General features: G+C 34.8%; 1 protein-coding gene across 3 annotated transcripts in view; it reads left to right on the forward strand.

Moving 5' to 3' along the window:
• The window catches only part of LOC120631916 (ETS-like protein pointed), a 196359-nt gene extending 172757 nt beyond the window's left edge, over positions 1–23602 (forward strand). For 2 of the 3 annotated variants that reach the window (XM_039901607.1, XM_039901609.1), the window contains 5 exons: positions 15892–16149; positions 18138–18296; positions 18992–19110; positions 19876–20033; positions 20922–23602. In XM_039901607.1, the coding sequence (XP_039757541.1) occupies positions 15892–16149; positions 18138–18296; positions 18992–19110; positions 19876–20033; positions 20922–20985 (758 nt within the window). In that variant the 3' untranslated portion in view covers positions 20986–23602. The remainder of the gene's footprint in view (positions 1–15891; positions 16150–18137; positions 18297–18991; positions 19111–19875; positions 20034–20921) is intronic. The other variant, XM_039901608.1, reaches the window with a different exon arrangement.
• The last annotated feature ends 383 nt before the right edge of the window (positions 23603–23985 follow it).

Below are 23985 nucleotides of genomic sequence, written 5' to 3' on the forward strand. Positions count from 1 at the left end.
CTTTTTAATTTAATATTTCTAATATTCTCGTGGCCGAATAGCTTCTTAATTAGGATTGTAAACTGGATTAATGTAAATTTAAATTATAGTATCATTAATTTTTTAAATTATCAATTTTGTTATTTAAAATACTTTATGTGTTTTACTATTTATATATATTTCACTTTTAAACAGTTATTTTTTTTAACCGAATTAAATAATCCGTTGGTTAGATTCAGTGAGTTTTAACGATAGTATTGTACTAAATCAATGTTTTGGTAAATGTTTGTTCTACACTGTACATGTTAAAAATCCTTTGGTATATATATACAAACATCATTTTCTAAGGATTATCAGAGTTACACGAGTGTAATTTGTTTTTGTTTGTGTTTAGATACTGAAATAGTCAATGCACGGAAAGCTCGGAGGTTATTTGAAATAATGTTGCGAATCGCCATAATTTTGTTGCACTTAAGCTATCATGTTACATCCCTCTATTCCTTATAAACTAGCAAAGAAATATTTAACTTTGTCTATTCTTCTATTACGAAAAGTAATGCCTTATTGTATCCTACAGGCAAGAAGTCTACGAAATCCATTTTGATGGGATTCCGCAAAACTTCGGTCAGAGGGAGCAAATAATATTAATTTATTACAAGTCCAATGCACCCCCGCATATGAGGGCCATAATCGAACTTATTATTTCTGCAAAATATGGCTTATAAGTTAATTAAAAGCCTGGGACAATCGTGTATTATCATTAGCAAGGGCCGGGCGTTAGAAACACCTGTCTAACGCAGCTGTTCAGGTGACATGCGAATAACAAATGACTTTGACCTTGAAGTTGTACCTACATTTATAAACGTTAGTGAACGATAAATTGAATTGTAATGTCTACATATCATATTATTCAGTAATTAAAGCAAGCCCACGGTTTTATTGGAAAAAAAAATTATCAGTGTCGGAAAATAAAGGCATCTCGCATCTTACTCCAGCAGTACACTTTTATAGGCAATCGATGATACTGACTCTACATTTTTCCGATATAAAAAGCCGGCCTGTGTGATAAGTATAAGCTCTAGCTTTACCTTTATCTGTAAAAATACTTCTCTTATGTGGTCGACAACAAAGAAGCTCACAGCGATAGATTGCATCCTAATCAGAATTAAATCCGTTAAAACGATTATTTTTCTATATAACTTACTTACATATTATTCTTTCTAGATCCTTTCTGCATCCTTTTTATTTCTTTCTGCATTAATTATATCTGTTCTAAAACCATTCTGACTGAAAAGTTCACATTCATATAATTATCCTTGAAACCCATTACAAGTGATGCCTGAAACGAATTACAAACACCGCAGCACCCGGATATCGTAACACCCATGCACGACGTCACGGTGACGTCACGCGTTCATTCATACAACATGGCCACTTCCGGCGAAGCGCCCGCGCCGTCTCTAAAATCGCCTTCCGCAGCGGCTTACATTATTACTGCTTTTCCTTACAACTAAATAGAAACTAGATTCGACACATATCGTGTCGTGTCACATATCGATTAAATAGCGTGGTAAATAACCACGCTATTTAATCGAAGCTTTCGCTTAACTGTGGCAGTCACATTATTTTATTTTATTAATGGTTTATATAATTCTGACTTTAGTTACTTATCTTAGTTTTTTTTATAATATTTGTCGTGTTTGACTTAACTCTCTTCAAATTTATTTAAGGCGTCAAAAATCCTTCGTAAAATTATTTGAACTCCAAAGAAGTATACTTTTGGGCAAACGCATACGCATAAGTCCACACACGATTTTTTTTTCAAACTCTTAGTGTCTTTCACAGAATCAATCGTCCTCAATCTCACGTAAATCTCACATAAACTTGTTTTTTATTATTTGTTTTTTTATCTCATGTTTTTTCATCTTTGTATTTTGTTTTTGTGTGTGCAATTAAGAATTATAATAATAATAATAAAAATAAATAAATAAAAATAGCAAACAATAATAAATTATTTCATGAAACTGTAGGTCTCCGTAACACTCCAACTACATACCGCTCTACCTCAAAACGAAACTCCTCGAATGCGGCAACTCTGAACTCAATATCGAAATGTGTAATCAATTGCTGCTTGACAACTTCTAGACTCAGAGAAAGTTTATTTCTAATAGTAGCGTTACTCAATTTCATAAATACATAAAATACTGACTCAAATCAAGCAGTGTCTAGTAACTTAGGATTTAACTTTGCAAGCATTTTTGTATATAATAACAACAGAAAAAACATGAAAAAAGTTATGTCACCGTCAAAGTTACCAATGGATTAGAATTTGACGCCACGTAGACGTCACGTACGTCCATTGATACATCCGCACCGTTTCCTTCCTAAGAGCCGCACCGCAATATCCTGTCATACACTTCATATCCAAACGCTGTTATGAACCAACTTCACTTAACTTTTAATAGGTAACCCTACAATACTTTGAGAGTATTCTTATTATTCTTTTAATTATTATCTTTTATAATGAGGTTTAATATTTTATCTGTAAATTTTTAAGGTGTCTAAGAAGAAATATAACTAAAAATAAATGTCATAAAGGCATTACATTGAACTTTATGACAAAATCTATATTTTGTAATCCCTTAGGTGTAAAGGAACAACAAAAAAACTCAGATTCTTTTATAAAAACGCGTAAAGAACGTGCTTTTTCATAGTGCAATGACAACAAACTACGTGCATTCCAATTTTAGAAACTTGTCTTAAACAATAAGTTTTTAAAATTAAAAAAAACAAATACGATAAAATGTGGACGGTTTTCTGAATGTGGGTGTGTTTTAATTATTTTCTTTTGGAAATTTGAAATTTGGAAATAGACTTTACATTTAAAGTAATAAAAAGATTGTTTACAATCTTAATCCTATACCATTCAATAACTATAGCATTATATTCATTAGGTGGCTTATATTGAATATCTTTACAATATGAAGTCTAATTAAAATGGGAGATCGAACTGATAGTATGGGCCTGTGGGGAACTACTGTTTGTACTAGGCGAAACCGGTATTGCAACTTGTAAGCCAACTACCATGAAGATACTGTGACTCTTGTATGGTTTACTAGCAATTCACCGCGACTTGGTCCGCGTACAACATCTGATAAGTAAATTTATCCCACACAAACTTCCAAATTATATTATACGCAATATATCCCCGAGCCACCGCGTCGCATAAACAGCTAACGTTATTACTGCGTTTTAGCTTTGCGCACTTCCTGAGTTTTGCTCAGTACTTAAAGTTTCTAAAGTGATTTGTCTTTAGGCCTCAGGAATTCCTTAAAACCAAAAAATTCTAATCCGATTGCTAGTTCCAGTAATCTACGCAAAAACCACAACGAAAAGCGTTAACTCTCATTACACGTCTGTCCAACAATGCAGTTCTATGTATTTTTATAAGTAGGTACTAGGTTTGTACGTGAATTACTTTATTTTACCATAACTTTTCAAATGCCTGAACTTTTACTGATTTACTATCTTCATTCCGAGTGCAGTTTTCGACAGCGTTTTCAATTTCGTTTGCTTTTATTCTTCTTCCCATTTACGAAGTCACCATGCGGAAAATCTGAGATTTACCAAACGTACGGACAGGTTTCGTTATGAGTTTCCAGTAATATTCTCTGCATATTAATGATACACTGGTAGGCAAAGGTCTCTTTACCTTAGCAGAGAGGGATTTGAAGCTTAGGTGGAAGTAAGCTGCTTCTGACATACTAAGTAGAGTATTAAAACCTTATTATTCACCTAATTAGATGTTAAAGAGCTTTATTTAATAACGTCGTATTAGTAACCGTTGGGAACATCGGCTTTTTGGTTAAAAAGGGATTTTAACCGATTAAAAGTTAATTTAACTTACAAGATAGCTTACGACTAAAATTATAACACTTTAAAATAATTTTGACTTTTTTTTGAGATATTCTCCTTCACTTGGTAGAATTTACTAATAAATAATTTTTCTGCATAGTTATGGTACTCCACACTCCATAGTGTCCAATGATCAGAAAATGAAAAGTCTATTTTCTTTAATTTATTTTATGTTATTTTCTGTTTTATTTTCTATTCTTATTAAAGGACAATACTTCTCAACGAACAAAAGTATAATATAGTTAAAATAAAGTTTATTTTTAAACCATAAGCAGGTACAATTCTTCTTTCTCTCGGCTCTTGGAGACTTTTACACATTTACGTATTCGTAGTAGAGATTTTTGTCACAGAGCTCGTCCAGTGAAGCACTTCCGCCATCGGAGGAGAATTTGTGACGTTTTATGCAATTTTCCTGGTGAATGCATACCCTGGTAAGCCAGTGCACGCTACTGTATTGTATACGTGCGATGATTATACACAACACCCTTTGCGTGGTTTAGGAGTCAGCGAATAAACACACAGGCGCGGAAAGTAAAAAAAATTAAAAAATGCTTATTAACTAAAACAACAGTGACATATTTGATGTATCCGATGGATGGTACCCAAAGGTATTCCTGGAAAAAAAAGTGACTTTGTTTTATATGTAAAGAAGAAAAAAGCAGCTATGAGGCGGGGGTTTAAATAATTCGATTTTTGGTCGTTTATAAGCTGCTTTTAACCGATTTAAGTTATAACAATGAGTTTAATGGCTTCCCGTATGTCGGGCATGGGTATGACGGTCAGTGTTTACAGAGTAACAGGTCGCGCCCCCCATATGCGTTTTTGTAACGACCGCCGACACGTGCGCAGGTGGTGGCGCACCTGCCACTAATGCTCTCGCCGACCGTAGACCTTATAACACTTCAGATATTGTGCTTTATTATTGATGATAGAATTTGCATGAAACTCTGACAGCCTATTGCTAACGTTTGAATACGCGGACATTAACCTGATAAATAACTAATACCTGATAGTTGGTAACCCTAAGTCGCACCACGAATATTGTCATATTGTCTGTGTTAGATAGTTTTGCCGGTATTTAAAATGCAAGTCACTGTTAATGGATATAGACTGTAATGGATTCATTACTATTACAGTTTGACTTTACAACAAACTCGCTTTCCGTGGATACTTATATCCATGTTTTCCGGGTTTCCAGACTGGAGTCACCTTTAGCTAGAGATGAAATACTTTTATTGTATTCTAGGGATAGAAATTCAAATGTGAAAACGTTGTTGTCAGTTTTTATAACATCATATAGTTTGTAATGTAATACTTCCCTGTATCATAACGATTGTCAAAAATAAACGACATGCAGAAAATATTTAATTAATTTTCTTATAACAATCTGCCCCAATTTAATATTGCTTACCTTTTTAAATATTATTTGAATGGTATCTATAATCTGAAATTATATTTAATATATCTGACGTCTTAACGTCATAACGCGAAGAAAGATTTATTATTCCGGGTCCAGGTTAAATAATAAATATTTCGTAGGAAGACACATTGTAAAGTGTTTGGCAAACAAAATCCACGAATCTAATGCAGTAAGAACGAAATATAACACGGTATGAATTATTATATACGCCCACTCTAATGTTTAGCGCGGTCTATGATTTGTAGTCTAGACAATGTAATAGCTTAGCGAATGCCGAGTTCCGTCGAGCTTTTATTGAACTATGATTGGCATTCTAGGATTTGTTGCGTCCATTTTCATCGTTCTTGTTGTTCACTTCAATATTGGTATAATATTGGGTTCACTCCAATGTAAAAATCGTGATTTTCAATTCCATCTCCTGCCATCATCCTGCTATCTGCCATAGAAAAATTATTTATTAAAAAGTAGTAGACAAGTAAAATTCAAATTTGGAACTCTAAAGTACATGCAAACTTATCCCTAACAACGCGTATTTTACGCCAAGAAAACCGGCGGCGCATAGACCCTAGATAAGCTAAAAACTATCAAAAAGTTAAAGTTTAATTTTCATTATGAAATTAATTTTTTCTAATAATATAAAATAAAAATAGCGTTGCATCTTAAACAGTAATTTAGGTTTACCTGAAAAGCGTTATCAGAGTTAAACGCTTGCCATCACGATAAAAACAAAGAACAAAATAAACTACATCGGTACATGATACAAATGTCACCAAAGAAATTTATCGATCCAGCTTTATCGATACCTTGTTTTTATTGTGTTAAATCCGAATTAACATCTGCCGGGACATTCTGTTTATTAATACTAGCTAACAAAATATATTACAGTTTAACCGGATATTGTTGTGTCCTCATACTTTTTATTAAGTAAATCATTTTTTGATATTATTTATCAATTTTATAGTAAAAAAAACTTGTCGGTACACCGAAAATATTATTATTTCATTTATTTATTATCCTTAGCATTATTATCATGAGACTTTAAAAAAAGTGGGCATTTGCAGTTTGATCTTTTTTTGTTCGGTATGTCATACCTCAGAGGTGGTTCCATTTAATTTGTTGAAGATAGAGGGTGAAAAAAAAGGACCATTTAGTCACGTCAAACTGATGATGAAGACCAAGGATGGCTAACGAAACTATACAATAGCAAGTATTACACTAGTTGCGCATGCGATTGTCGTATATAGTAGGTAAGCAATTTGTACTCGTGACAATAAATGAGCTTATGATGAAGTGCCGGGAGAACTCCTCAACCATTAACGCTTCGGGAAAAGCAATGTTTTGTAGAGCATGTGCAGTTGACATTTGACTATTATAAACTTTGATATAATTGCAAACCTGTCCAATTTCAAAATTCAATTCTCTAACCTTTATATTATTTTTCGTTGCTATGGAGATTATTTGACTGTTATAATTGAGATTTTGTAGCTTTGGGAGACGAATTAGCACTGTATTTTTTTTGTTGCTCGGGTAAAGGTTTCTAAAAAACTTATTACTGCAAATATATCTTTAAAATAAAGTAAGAATGATAAAGAAGATGGGAAAGAGCACCTGCTGAGTTACTTGTCGGCTTCTTCTCGATACAGTCTTTTTTAAAACCGGTGGTAGAGTCCCTTCAAACAAACATATATTATGTTTCAAAAGTTCTGTAAATGCTGAATTTAAAAGAATTTTGATGTCTTTCTATTTATGGCATAAAAAAATCGCATAAAAGAGAAATAAACAAGCAAATAGCATATACCTACCCCCGATTTGATACGTGGTGGCATCCAACAGGTTTAATAAATATAGTGATATTTAAATAACTGTGTAGAAAATTATTAAAAAAGGATTTATTTATAAACTTACACAATTAAACGAATAAGGTTACAAACTGCTGACTTAATGAATATGGTACAAATATATGAACGAAGCCACAGACAAAAGTTAGTTTTTAAACAAAAAATATACTTGCAGCATGCGCTGTATAAAAATGTGTTTAATTATACCGGCGTGCCATACATTTTATCGGCCATAAATATTGGATCTGGTATTAGTTAATTTCGCTTGGCCACGTCCAGGAAAACCGATTGAGACTCTTTATTTTTAAACCAAGTTGAAGTCATACGCTGTTATAACATTTAATATTTTGCAACCAGTTCATCGCCGAGATACGAATATTGGTACGAAAGGATTAGTACATTATTATCTGTGATTCAAACTTCAAATATATTTATCGTATCGTTCACGGTTAAGGGTCAGAGGTAATTTACCTTCATCCGATCTTTTCTTTGTACTATATGGACCAATCATCCATAGCCTCTGTTCTAGACCCACTAACGCTCTCTATCTCTCTCTCCTATGCCTAAATTCAAAGTGAAAGTGAAATATTTCTTTATTCAAATTCAAATATGAATGTGTATTGTTATCTATATTATTATCTTTCGGTTAATAAGTAATGAACGAATATCATTTTAATAAGCTATTTAAACTTTAAATAACACTTTAAACACTTTATAGAAACTTGTTACCGCTAAACTTTAATTCACTTAAATCAGCACTAAGGTGGTTGTTTACCTGAGTTAAATGTTGCAGCCCCAGTAAATGAAAATTTCTACATGAAGTACGTTATTGTTTTTTTTAGTTTGTTGCTAAGAAAAATGTTATCACAATCATGGGTCCATTATCAAACCAAGACACTTTCAATACACACCTCACAACCACACCTACATCTATTCAATTATGAAAATAAAATTATGAAAGTTTCTAATTATATATTTATTTGTTAAACTTTCATAGTTTGTTAGTTAATAAGTGGTTATACAACTGAACAAAGATCTACAAGTTCACCTACGTTAGGTAATAACGAATAATTTGTGAATTATATACAAAAAGCGTGATGGAGGACGTCCACCGTCCACGTGACAAAGCGGGCGTCGACTGGACATTAATTTATTTAACACTTCCTGCCGAACCATGCTCCAATTTTGTATTTGATTTAAAATCCATGCGCTGACGGCAATTTCCTCCGATTTTTTATGTAGATGTCACTTTCCCACGTTTAATTTTCATATTTAATAATATTTTCACGCTATTCTTTATGCAACTGTCTTGTCAGTCGACAAATTATTTAAAATATATAGCTACGTACAGCTACACCTGTTTCTAAATTATTACTTGCAATAGTTTTTATTTTGATGCTTTGTTATTTCACAGAGATTTTTTGGCACAGCTTTTTTTTCACAGATACCACAAACAATAAAAAAAATTGAAGGCATAATGTTCTACTAGAAAAAGCCTTCCGTAACCAGACCTGATCCCGTACTTCCTAAGTTTTCTCATAGTTGCTAATCGGTGGTGATCTCCATTCAAAATTTTGGATGCTTAGAAGCGCCATTTTCAAATCATGTTTTTTCTTTGCACAATACCATTAGGCAAGTACCAGAAAAAGTTACGTCACCTGGTCCAAGGAAACTAATCCGTCTTCCATAAATAGGTAAACGTCCTAAATTATTCAATTGATTTATTGGAATAACAAATTAAAAACAAAAATATTACGTTAATTAACGAAAACGAAACGTCAAATAGCGCGGCATTTGGATGACACGGGGCTGTCATCGGGCGCTCACCTGCGGCCGCCATTGCTTCTAAATTTAAAAAATCATATTTCAACTTCCGCTCCCGAATTGGAATTGGCGCGGCGAGCTCATTCGAGGAGTATTCTAATATAGTTTATATTGAAAACAATTTACACTTGGGTAGGTATATTTAGCTTGATTAACAAATCGGTTGATTTAAATTAATAATAACAGTCTCGATTTAAAAAAACAACAAGTTTGTTAACTCAGGTATAAATACCTTATAAATAGGTAGGTACATACTTAGGTGCGTAAACATTTTACTCGAGTTTATAAGGAAGGCAAGTATTCTTTAATCATTTACCTAAATTAAGCATTATTCCGTAACCTAAATAATAGGTCAGTACTAGATACGTATAAATAGCTCATATGTTTATTTTGAAAATGCACTCCATATTTTTATACGACAAGTTATTTAAGTAAACAAATTATAATATGCCTATTCTAATGCTTGAAGTAATGAATTTGAAGTGCTATAACGAATTAACTCTAAATAATATTTAAACGGATACACTGTCCTTTTATTAAAATATGATACACTCCGAAGCTGTCATTAAAACACCATATGGCCGTCAGCGCGTGCGCATCTAAAAAAAGAATGTCACAAGAACATTTTCGCGCAGCTCAAATTTCGTAAAGAACAAAAAATGAATTAAAAAAACACTTTTAATGAGTTGCCCTGCAGCTGCCGAAGCCTCTAAAGTTTCTTTTGCATACGTGTCAGATATAAAGGTCTTATAAATTTGGGTACTTTACAATCGTAACCCAACAAATAAGTTACGTACCTATAACTAATGTTACGAATCAAAGTTTGCCGTCACGGGATGCCCAGCAGATGTAACATTTAATAGTTAAAATAAGAATTTATAATTGATTAAGAATGTATCTAAGATATAAATTTGTTTTGTTTATAACATCAGTATATTTTTCTTATTACCATAAATAGAATAATCATTACAGAATACAATATGTAGAAAAAAAAAAGGCGTGGCGTGGCGGCATATGAGAGCGTCAGGCCGTTTCCCGTGGCATCCGGGTTTATTTTACTGTCAAGATAGACTTTTGACATCAAAACAAATTTGAAGACACTAAATGTGTGCATCTCATGTAAACTTATAGAATTGAAACCAATAATGAAAATCGTGGAACTTGTTTAGGCACCTGCTATGAGGTGCTACCAATGTATACAATGCAAAATATAGGCCTGGTATTTAATATCTATTCAAATATTTGGACTGTCTATTCTTGTCCTCTGTTGACTTGACTCCTGAAAATAGTAATAGTTTTACATCTTTTCAGTTACGGCCCAGTATGTAATAAAATACCGTTCATACTGGGCGTTGGACGCAGATAGATCGTCAGCAAATCTGCCACCTACTTGCGTATAGCGACTAGTCCTAAATTTGCATGTGATGCGTACTCGATACGTTGGTTTGGCCTTGCCCTTAGTGATAGGTATGCGTTACAAGTTACTAATTATCGCTGTGTCGCTACCAACTTCGTCGCCCAATGTGTATTCTCTCTTGCTCTTAATTTCGCTTAATAATAACGTTTTTCGGACGCAATCGCCATGTATGCGTAACTCTATAGAGTTTTGAGTTAGTATTCGCTTCAGACAGCGTTGTGTTTACCAAACGCAGTGCCGGGTATCTTATAGCTCCTAAAATTGCTCTTTATTATGTAAGTTCTTTAGCTCACGTCATTTGTTCCGAACGCATCGCTCTGTATGCGTAGCCCTTTATAACGCATTTGATAGTGTAGCCGAGTCTCTAAAGATTGCTTTAGATAACGTCGTATTTACGAACACATCGCCCAATGTGTATTAGCACATTAGATCGCGTAGTATTTTCCGAACGCAGTGCCCAGTGTGTACTAGCTCTCAAGATCGTTTCAGATCGCGTCGTGTTGCCAACGTTCCGCGCCAATGGTCCGCAGTCGGCAACGACCTTTCGACCCAGCGCGAGGCGTGGCCGCGCTCCATTGGTCCCGCCCCGCGCCTCTACACTACACGCCTCCTCTCGCACACCGAATTTGTCTCGCACATTTATCTTGTTCGCTTCCAATCATTTGTATCGTGGAATCAATAAGTTTCTTGCGACCTTGGGCCCGATTTAAACTCGCTTGGATGACGCGGAAAATTCTTATTGGCTTCCTTCATAAAATAGATCGGAAAATTCGATGGAAACTGCTCAAGTCGACGGATGGCAACTTCTCTTTCTTTTTCAGCTTAACATAATATTCATTATATTTAAGCAAATATGTTAGGTACTTTGAGTGTGCAGATTTTTATATGTTTCTCATACTGAAATTAGTCACGGTTATGACGAGCGGACTCTACATTTCACTTTCGTCATAACAAGTAAAATTTACTTAAGAATGTTTCATCCCGAACAAAAAGACAGATCAACATATTACCTACATATAGCTCTTAAGTTCGAAAACTAGGCACTATTCAAAAGATTGATGTACCTTGCAGAACATGTGGACGAAAATTGGATACCAAAAGACGAATGTGGTTGAAGACGTTTATTTTTCTCAAAAGAAATTGCAATTTTACACAATGAGAATATTAACAACTTATTTTATGTAGGTAATATTAAAACTACAAACAACCGCACGTACAAAACAATCAGAAATTATATAAAAAACTTGAGGGTAAAATTATAAATAAATAATTCATACTGTCATACATAGCCTGGACCGCTCAGATTTTGTCTAAATCCTTTTTGTTGGTGCTAGAAATTTATAGTTGTAAAGAATTTTGATAATTTTATTTTAACGACTCTACATAAGCACCCAAAGATTATTGCCCTCATTCTGATTTAATCATGTTCGAAAATTTTAATTCAGCTTTCAGATCTTGGTCCTTATTGTTCATAAGATGGCTCTGATTTATTGAAGCATTTTTAGGTGCAAAAACATGAATATTATAGATATCCTTACGGCTAATTTATCTATGACATTGAAGTCTTATTCAACAACATTCCACTGCTGGACTAAAAGCGTCGCCCAACTGGAGGGTTTGCCCATAGTCACCACGCTGCCAAGACTTGTTGGTGATCGCAGGAGATGATAGTACCTAGTAGGACAGATAACGTAGAGAAGAGGTGGTAACAACTGTATTCTGATCTGCTGTCAACACACGGCACAAGTAGTACTTTACCTACCCATTCTTAAACCTTACTCTTATGGAGGGTAGAGGTAAGGAGAGTCATCTGTGTATATGAAAAAGTGTCGTCAAAATGTATTAAATTAGGATAGCGCCACATTTGCATCAGGGTAACTCTTAAAAGAAGCGCCAAATATAAATATTGTTAGAGTAGGCTTGAAAATTAAACAAGGAAGTATAGAGATACAAGGAAGTAAGGTTATATTTACCACAATATTTTGTACAACGTAAGTTGTTGAAATTTTCAATAATTAACTACTTAAGTCGATAATGACATTCAATTTTTTAACTCGGCATACTTCAATTCATCTACGATTGCTACATTCATACCATACCCTGTGCATCCACCAGCGCCATTGTGGAGGATTTTTGAACTGTTATTTAGCGCATACACTGGACACTTTTTCAACTTTTCTCCCATATAAGATGACTCTCCTTACCTCTACCCTCCATACTTACTCTGTGTTGATAATAAAAAGCCTTTATATGAAGAGGCGTAAACAATTTACGTCACAAAACGCATTTTGCGGGATCGTGTTCGTTCAAAAATATGTTGAAGCCATGCAGAGGAGACTCAACGAGGACGACTTCTAAGTTTGTAACTAACAACCTACGAACAACGTAGAATATGTCAAGAGGTCATTCCCTCGGGAGCTTTTTACTTAATTCCGGCGTTTTGTACAATTTATAGCGACAGCAGTGACGACTGAAGGGAATTGTAATGAGCCCCACAATGACTTCATTAAAATACTTCTATTTGTCCGTACGACACCGAACGGTGATTTGTTTTCGCGCCTTTGTTCTTTTCACAGCCGTTATTCTTGTTGTGACGTTTAAAAAATTAATTGCTTGACTTTAGTTTTTGTGGGGGTTTTTGGGTGGTATTAGCCTATTCTGTGGATACGTAGACGTGTAGTTGATGCTATGTAAAAGCAGCGCTTATTTTTATTCTGGTCATCATATTTTTTTGTTAACACTTCGTGTGAAACTGCTAAAAGAACAGATTACAAATACTAAACTAAATGCGATTTTATAGCTACAAAGTGAACTTTTACAGGCCACAAGTTATTAAAAAGTAGAAAATGATAAGTCATACATATACATGGTCATTTATGTCCAAATAAACAATACTGGTCTAGTGTTATGATGTAACAAATTAATATAATAACATACATATATAACATAAATTTACTAAAAAAAAAAAAAAAATCTGCCAAACCTAGAAGGTAAAAACGTAGTAGGTACTAAGGTTATACTTTCGACGTTCATTTCAAACCTATCCAGCGTTTTACGTTTTGAACTTCAGCAGGCAGCTCAGTCTGTAAGAAAATAACATTGACCGTCAGTTTTTTTTGGTTTGTGAGTGTCTATTTTTCTTAGTCTAGACCAATTAATTTGTATATGACAAGCTTTTTACCTATATTTAATATTTATTACCAAGGAACATTCATTATAGCACTTATTCGCTTGTACCTAATTATGTGAATTATCATAACACAGGTCCTGATCAATCTACAGCGTTCTTTTTAATTTACCTCAACATAACCTAATCCTCACCTATTTTTTTCTAATATCTAATCCTCACCTATTTTTTTCTAAACAAAATAAAATTGATATCTAGCTATATAAACTCCAAAAATTTATTTTTATGTAACACGGTTATTACCTGTCTCGGAAGTCCCAAGTTTCATCAGCCATATGTAGACGTCTCATCCCTATCTAAGTACAATAACGGTGCATAATTGATTTATAGAGTATAATATTACTTTAAAACCACCATGCAATTTGGATTTAATCGAAATATTGCTTCTGGGCTTTTTGCTATAGCACGTCAAAATCTACTCTGACATTAGAGGTCAACTCAATTTTGAGCTCATTGTGCGTGGTATATCTACCTACCATTTTTTTCTCGTTACTGTGAACCATACGATTAGTTCACACTCCTCAACGGATTACAAAGCTTACACTAGTAGTTTTAAGGTTGGTTTTCGTTTACACGTATCTATTTGTAACCTCAACTCCGGTCACCGGTCAGCGGTCACGCATCTCTACTTTTATTTACCTACTGTATAGAGCTTTGTTGATTATATTGAGTGCTTTATATTCAAAAGTAAAGTTTATTTATGACCCTTATAGGGCAACAACCTAAGTAGAGTTAATTTTATTATTCCTTATTATCTAAGCTAAAGTAGGTTATCTACAACTACATGCTTTTGTTTCGCGGGTCTTATGAAGCAAATTGAGCCATAAAACAAATTTATTGATGTTAACATACTGTTTATTTTATAATAATATTCATTAATCTAAGATTGATTTTAGCATCGAACATGGTTGATTTTAATCTTGTATTGTTGACAAGTTAATTATTTTATTAGGAATAATGTATATCTAGTATCTACTTACATTTGATTGAAACTATGGTGACTTTGCTAGCTCACATGCAAAAGCAAGAGACGATTGAATAGGCGCAAAACTCAAATAGTGAGGCAATAAAATATTTACTTTAAGTAAATTGCAATTATACCCACATACTAAAATATAATTAAAGTAACTTAGCTCAGACTTGCATGTTAAGTATAAATTAGATCAAGGTTCGCCACTTACATCAAAAATTGGTGAAAATTTGAGATTGAAACAATAGCGATGTGGCAACGCACATGCGATAGCGTGAGGCGGGGTTCGGGGGCCCGGGGGACAGTCCGCACGCGCAGAACAAAGGGCGCGCCGTGAACCGCGACCGTCGCGCCTCGGTAAGCGCGCCGCGCCGCGCCGTGTGTCTGCGCACGCCTGATACCATACGCGTCCTGATTTTTTAGGACATTTGTTATTTAAACCTTTTCACAATTTTAATTCATAGCTGTTGCTGCTGTTAATTCATAGCTTCATGCTATTATAATGGTAACAAATACATGTATGTATTTGTTATCACATAAATTTAAATAAGTCACAGTTTATTCACATAAAGCTTTATTCTATATTACTAATAGGTGGGCACTTATACTTACTAAACCAAGGCAAAACCCCAGTCTGCAGTGGAGTGAACAAGGGCTCAGATGACGCGCCAGTTTGAGCAGGTGCCTTTGGTGCGCACGAAACCGCGGACGCCTGCTTTATGAATTGCTTTGGAGTTACCTTTACCATCCATGTCCGTTAGGATATCTTTATTAAAAAAAAAACTGTCTGCCAAAGTCACTAATGGTATGGGAAACACCTGGGCTAACATTAAACTGGTTTTACTCCAAAAGAAAATGTTACCAAGTTAGATACGAATCCAAAATTTGCACGAAAATTTACACTATCTGAAAAATGGGCAGTTTAGAATTGTAAATGACCGGGGCGCAATGCAGCTCTCATGCATATATAAAACTGGGTTTCTTGCAGCTGACTCCGAGTTCCAATAAAGTTAGTAGGTTCTCTTCTAAGTCATATACTCGTGACAGAGTGATGGTGGCTGCCGGAATTATTTTCATCGCGTCAGTTGTCGTCGGTTCTAGATCACAGTACGCGCTGCAGAATCACTCCAGCACAGTCAACGATTATTGTATTGAGAATTTTTCGATGGAAAAAGTTTTAAGGGATGTTCACGTAGAAAGTCACTTAAATCTTTTTCCACCAAGTTGGCTTTGCAACACCAAAAGCTTATTGGAACCAAAAATCCGAGCGATGTTTTTGTAGAATGTTATTGTCACGTCGGTATTGTGAGATCTAATTAGTTACTTTCTCTTTTTTTACAGGGGGCTACACAACAGGCGGTCCCCGCGAAACAAACACCTACTACACAGAAGCAAGCGGCGGCGCGGCGGCACCAACACATGCGCCTGCGCCGGCCGCGGCTTCACCCCTCGACGAGTACTACCAGCCCGAGTACCCACCGCCAGCGCCCTCGCAGCCGTACCTCGACGACTACTACCACCACGCGCATGCGCATACGCAGCCCCTATTACACGAGCACAAATACCAGCCACACGCGTACAGCAAGCCTTATCCGAGAAGTAAGTATTATTATCGTGATCATCATCATTACCGACCCACTACAAGGAACGGATCACCGCTCAGAATGGGCAGAGTTTTTGACATGTCCACCATGCTGGTCAAGTGCGGATCCGTAACCTTATTCGGTAAACTTCACACGCCTTTGAGGCCATTACGAAAAACTCTCAGACATGGTTTCCTAACTATGTTTTTCTTCATCGTTAAAACACCAACATATTTAATGGCATGAAACGAACATAATTCCGAAAAGTAAAAGGCCGAACTCCTCCGTTCAACGTAGGTTCTGTATGTACTACGGAGAATAAGAAGTTCCAAAGGACATTCATAGACCGCCTCGCAGTCTTGTTTCTAATACCTTGAAAGATCTGAAATGCCCTTCCGGCTTCTGCTTTCCCCGCCACATGCAGTACGTTATATGACTAGCTTAAAATGAATGGGCATCTTAAAGCTCAGGCTAAAAATAAGTTTATTAACTGCATTGGCTTAATGCTTATCATAATTGAATATAGATAACAAGGTCTTAGATCGGGTAAAGAATTGTTAGGTAGTGGGGGTTTTAAAATTGTCATTGGCCACTTACGTGCTTCAGAGAACTCGTTAAGCTGTCGGTCCTGCTCTATAGGACCATGCTAAGAAATGAGGCCTGTGGCCAGAAGTTGTACATAAAAGGCCAATTAAAACAGCGAGGACCTACGCAATCGGACGGAATCGCTGAGAGATGGGACCTATGCGCAGAAGTTGGACATAAGTGGAATGGGAACAGTGACATGTACCTACATTTTTAAGTCTTCACAGTCAATAACTTTAAATTTATTTTCGTACCTACTCCAAGACTCATTCTTACTTGTAGGTTATTCACTAAGTCGTTCACTCAACTGAGGTAGGTATTTAGAGTTTAAAGGTCCTCGAACAGAATTATCAGGCTTCGAAATCAGCTTTGAAGTCTTACTGGACGCAAAACGAGTTTCGAGATTATTATCAGATTTTCCGCGCGCGAGCGTCATTAAAGTTTCATCTACAATTTTCACACTTTAATAAGCAAAAATTACAACAACTCTGCCTTGAACGTGAATAAATACATAATAAGTAACTGTGTAAGAGACGCCTTTGTTGTAGTTTATCGGAATAATATCTTTTTTCTTATAAACCTTGGCCACTTAACTTTTTTTTGCATATAATTAACTGTAACATACCACGCGTATCAATAACCATTTGTGTTTCACCTCTGCTTATAAAGCTTTATTCTTATTGCCAATCCTATGAATTTATTTGTTATGGTTTATTAGTCACCGTTACCTAACTTAGATTGGTATATTTATTGTTAACATTTATAAACATACTGGAAAAACGGCAGATACCTATCAGGTGACAGGTATAGATATTTAATCATCATTATCATAAGCTTATCTATGTCCCCATGTTAATAATTTCCCTTGTACCCGGGCCCAAAAGCTTAACGTGCTCTCCGAATTACGAGGTGGGAAAGCGCCAACTTAAAAACTTAGACTAAACCAAGCTGGTACCTACTACGCCTAAATGACTTTGACAGATAAACAAAACATAGTTTAAAAAAATTGTACAAATTTCTCAACTTACCCGGCTCAATTAACTAATGAATCTATCGTCCAAAAAACATGCATATTGCATACCCAAAAGCTGATCCTGGTCTTGTCATTTCTGCGCACTCCAGGACAAATGCTATTACAACTCACAGTTTAGCCCGCTACCATCTTAGACTGCTTACATCAATAGCTTTGAAAAGCTCACCCAATGAAAAGATTTGCCCATTATATCCATGCCACGCTAGGCAGAGATATCAGTATATGGTAGTATAGGAACAGAGGGCGCCACTACCCATTCTCGGTACATAACCCTCGTACGACACCCGCGGGAGGGGGAGAGGTGGTTACAACTGTATTCTGATCTGCCGTCAACACACGGCAAAACTGAGCCTGCATCATAATTTAACAAACAAAAATTGTTGCAGCGACAGGCGGGAGATACGGCGCGGGCGGAGAAGTTTACGGCGAGGCTTACGCGACGGAGTACGGAGGCTGCGCGGAGTGGAGCGAGTGGCCTGGCGAACAGCATGCGCTACTTCCGCAAGACAAGCTGCCCTACCCGACTTCCGGGCCCTGCTTCACTGGTACGTTATCAACGTTGATTCGATCTCTCTTTATTATTATTTAATTAATTTTAATTTGAACGTTCATCGAATGAGTAGTGTCAAAGATAAAAAGGTGTGATTCTTCTCTCAGGGGAATTTGTATCACATGTTAGGGATGATAACCGAGACCGAAGGCTGGAACTGGCAGTCGTCGTCCTTTCTGAAAAAGCTACGCTAAATTAAATGCTTATGATATTTTAATCAAAGTTGATTACATACCGAGAGCTTTCCAATAGTGTTAGGTATCATCAAAGAACCCATTGAAATTTATACAAAATTTCATACAAAGCGGAGGAGGAATCTCAATAAGGAGGAATTAGTTGATAAGCGCACATATAGAAGATTTAATTAAATTACTTAGGTACTTTAGGTATTAGTAACAATAATGATCGCGAGCCACGGCTTAACGCTCTCTCCCAGAACGGTATATGTTACCGATATATGAACGATATATGATATTGTGTAAAGACTACATCACCTGAAGATGATGAAGATGTCTATAAACTTCGAAATGAAACCTACGTATAGCTGATCTGCAATCTATAAAGCAATTTAGTAACCAAAATATTAAACTTTTTTGCAAGTTTGTTTGTACTTCAGAACAATCGTTGAGTGAAACCGTAGTAGTTACAATGTCTCGTACATCGTAAAGCGAGTGTGTACCATCTGCACAGGCTCAGGCCCCATCCAGCTGTGGCAGTTTCTGCTGGAGCTGCTCACGGACAAGAGCTGCCAGGGTTTCATCTCGTGGACCGGCGACGGCTGGGAGTTTAAACTCACTGACCCTGATGAGGTAACATACATCGATTATTTATTTAGTTATAACTAATATTATAGAGCCTATATTTAAGGAAAAGTGTTTGAGAACCGCCGAAAAACTAAAGTAAACTTTTAAAGGAACAAAGAAAGTAGTAAATAAAATCCAAATTTGTTCTTTTTTTGAGGCACGAAACATATAGAGCTGGTCTTTTGTAAAAAACCTTAATAGTTTTAGGAATTTAAATATGTATAGGTATTACATATGGAATTTAAATATATAAAATCAGTTTTCTGGCTGCGTTTTATAAAAGGTAGTTATTTAAAAGGAACTCTTACGGTTATGGAAGTAATAACAGTAGCAAAGTCGATATTTTGACGAAACTAACAAATTTACTCGTTAAAATCTTACTCTTGATAATAGAATACCTATCTCTTAAAGTACCCTTACTCTTTCATCATCATCATCGCAACGAATGGATGTCGACTGCGACAAAGGTTTTGTAGGGAGTTCTAAATACAACGGTCTTTTGCCGCTTAGGTCTAGCGGCTTCCTGCGTCTCCCTTGACCAAAGCTGGGCTAACCGATAAGGTTGTTAGCATTATATTAATAAAATTGATTGCCCTCCGTAGATAGAACGAGTTTCATTTTTCTTGTACCTACTAGTGAAAGTTAGTAATTTCTACGAAATAACACCTTTGTACGTACTAAGTCACATCGTTCCTTCTATGATGATATCTACCAACCGGCCATGAGTTACGGACTTGAACAATTTTTTTCATTACTTAACTTTGTCTACAGGTGGCTAGACGCTGGGGCATCCGCAAGAACAAGCCTAAGATGAACTATGAGAAGCTTTCCCGCGGACTCCGTTACTACTACGACAAGAATATAATCCACAAGACGGCTGGCAAGCGCTACGTCTACCGCTTCGTCTGCGACCTGCAGAGCTTGCTTGGGTAAGTTATATCAACTAACCTTATCGAACTTGGTTGCCCCATTTTGTCCCCGTCTTTATTTTTATTCATTATTAAAACTCTTTATTTGTACACCACTAAACAATTAGGAAAATAAAGGAGGAATAGATAGAAACACAAAGACTGGAGTAGAGTACAAGGCGGCCTTATCGCTTAGAAGCGATCTCGGATTAGAACAACAAGAGCGAAAACAAATAGTTGGTGTAAAATTATAATACACCTGCATTCAAATAACTACATACAAATACATAAACAAACATAGGTATATTAATAAATAGATGGAAAAAAAACAAAAAAAAACCAGTCGTCTTTATGCGCAAGATGATAAGATTTTACTGCGTTTTAAACATATCAAGCGATTTTGCCTGTCGTATATTCGTATGGAGAGCATTCCACAATTCGATAGCTCGCATTGTAAAGGAAAGCTTTTTTTTTTAAACAACTTTATTGCATAATAAAGGAAACACACACATTCCTGTGTGTGTTTCACTTACATTAACATAAATTATATGCAAAAGGCGGCCTTATCACTAAAAGTGATCGTTTCCAGGCCTTAACTATTGGAATAAGGCAATGAGACACGGGAAATCGCAATTCTATATAAAAAAATATATATATTATATACATAAAAAATAACATAATACATGTAATAATATAAGCTTATAAAATATATACTTTTATAGTAATTTATATATAGTCTTTCCTCTGTCTAGTAAAACAAAACATTTTTCTGTATCACATCTATGTCCAAAAACATTTTCTACCGGAATTGAACGATATAAGTAAGAAACTTTTCATGTTATAACACAATTCAATCGGTATGTAGGTACCTACGTATAAAATTGATTGATAATTTTCCATTTGTTACAGAATCTCACCAGAGCAACTGCACGCAATGTACGAGCCTAAAATGGAGAAGAAAGACGACGACTGATCCCGACTCTACATCACCACGTCTCACCACATTCATTTAGTAAATTAGTAAATGAAAAAATGGAATTCAAAAGCTACCTTCTCAACCATACACAATAAAAATAAGCATAAAGCCATAAACGTGTACATATTTCTGTCACTAAAAATACAATTCTTTTGTTTTTGTAAGCCGAGCGCAAATCTTACTGTTTGGTATGAATTTGCTTGGCTTGATACAAAATTAACTGTACGTATTATCTGTTATGAAACAAAATCATATTATTAATTCAAATAGATGCGATTTCTATATTGCATCTACCCTACCAGCTGAATTGGCGTGTCCACACTATAGGTATTCTTATGAACCTAGGTATAACTTACTCAAAAAGTACGTAATTTAAAAAATTAAAAACACAACTGCTACATCAATACTGTAATAAGGTGGATGCGCAATGCATCCAAATCTGTTCAGGCATTTACAAGTTGTGGTTGAATAAATTTTTATTACACTCCATTGGCCAGTCGTGTAAAATAATAAAAACTTGTTCAATTTCAGAGTCATCCTTCCAAATGACCCTCTTGTAAAGTTTGCGTGCCGTGCTAGTTATTATTCTATTTTTTTTCTAACTTGTCTTATTATGTAAGCAATGTTTTCACTAATTTTTAGTATGATTCAAAATATATAAATAAAATAACGTTTGTTAAGATCAATAAAAGTAGGTGAAATAAAAAAAATATTCTTTGAATCGTTATTTTTACATTATTCATATTTTAAAAACATACATTCTTTACTGTAAAAAGTAATATAAATATTGTTTACATATGACAAGGTAATAAAAATGGTTTAACGCATGCTATAAAGGCATGTAGACGCGACATGATAGAGATAAAAAACTCAAGAGTGTAAACACGCCATAGTAAGTTTAAAAATGCTACTACGACCTCGAAATCCTACTTTTTTTCATGTATACTTCCAAAACGTAGTGTTTCAGTAAAAATGTCGGATTTGATCTCATGCACATCCACCAGTGGAATTTATTTACTTACTAATGAGGTTTAAATCTAAATGGTTTTAATAAATATCATACCATACCTACATACTTACTTATAAGTACCAGATTAACCAATGGTGCCTTAACACAAACAGACTGTTGTTGTTTTTTCTATATTGATTTAAAAAAACCAACATTAATTTAAAATAATAACAAGATTAAAAATAAATTAAACTCAGGCTAAGTTCAGTAATCTCAAAAATATTATTTTATAATGATTTCTGTCGTAAGATCTAATTTTTAAATGATACACAAAAATATCCGAAGTATGGGGTAAAGTAAAAATATACCTACACATTTTCATTGCTCATTTCTATAACAAGAAAAAAAAAATTATAACTTTCAATGATATTAGTTCAATGAAAATGGAGTCCAATGTCGAGAAGTTTTGCTTAAACTTTTCGCATTATTTTTAGAGATCTATTTGACACTTGTTTTTATTTTACGTTACTGTCTTTCGAAGCTATCCTAATCTACTATTAGAAGAATATAACTAACTTGCTTTTAGCACTGTTATTATTTATGGAAGCTTTTTCTGGGGCTTAAGAAATCGTTTATAATATAATTTCATCCCATTTTTACAACGTGATGTCTATTTGTATGCGTTTTACGCACATTTGGAACTCTTGATTGATCCAAATTTTTATTTCTTTTTGACATTTATGTTTGTGCCTACTCGTCCTTCCCAAATATCCGTTAAATGTACCTACCTATAGTATACTATACCTATACCTCTAGGTACATACAAACATTTTTTTATTTCAATCACATTGTTAAGTACTCATTTTGACAACCCCTGAACTAGGTACTGAGAGTTAGTAATAAACAATAGATTAAAATAATAAAAAAATCTGCTATCACTTTAATAGTACTGTATATATAAGTTAATTTTGTTACTTTAAAAAATAATTAGGTATTATAATATTATAATAGGTATTAAGTGTTGTATGTTTGATTCGCAAATTGTTGCAATATGCGGTTAAATTAATGCATAGTTAGAATGATGACGGACAAGAAAAATCTATTTAATTCAATAAAGCCCAAAGATTATTGAAATCTATCTACGTGCCCACCAATTGGTAATATAACTACTGTGAAATCACCATAGGGACTTCACTTCGATATTGTAAAACATCGTTTCATGTTTTATAGACAGTGCATTCAATTTTGGTAGTGATAAGCCATCAACTTGTGGATTATTTTAACTCTGAAGAATTTAAGCAACACCGGGTGACGTCAACTTGTCGCTGATCTCGTGGTAAGGGATTGTATGTCTTACTAGTTATGAAATTAATTAGTTGTATTATTTTCAATTTTTATAGCTCCTAGCATACACCGAAGATATTTCGATAAGTTTTATTTTGTAAAGTATTACTCCTCCATCAATATTATACTCTTTACTCCGTTGGTCAATGTAATTGAGCGATTCATATTCCGAAAAAACTAAATGTTGTTAAACCGGCTTTTGACTGGAGGCGCAAGCTGAAGAAACCTAAATCAAACCTAAGCTAAACGGCCGAGTGGCGCAGTGGGCAGCGACCCTGCTTTCTGAGTCCAAGGCCGTGGGTTCGATTCCCACAACTGGAGAGTGTTTGTGTGATGAACATGAATGTTTTTCAGTGTCTGGGTGTTTATCTGTATATTATAAGTATTTATGTGTATTATATTCATAAAAAAATATTCATCAGCTATCTCAGTACCCATAACACAAGCTACGCTTACTTTGGGGCTAGGTGGTGATGTGTGTATTGTCGTAGTATATTTATATTTATTTATTTTTATTTAAAGAAATAATTATTACCAATGATAAAAAAGCAAGAACCTACCTGTTATTATAATTTGTAAAATAATATAACAAAAAATATAATTAATTTTTTGTTATAATGTTTTGCCTTAACTTTTCAGTTGCGAAAGTACCTAGGTAAAACGTACCTACGATATGCAGCTCCTAGTCAAAGGCCGGGTTCAAC

The sequence above is a fragment of the Pararge aegeria genome, chromosome 19, assembly GCF_905163445.1.
Source record: "Pararge aegeria chromosome 19, ilParAegt1.1, whole genome shotgun sequence".
NCBI classification, from domain to species: domain Eukaryota; kingdom Metazoa; phylum Arthropoda; class Insecta; order Lepidoptera; family Nymphalidae; genus Pararge; species Pararge aegeria.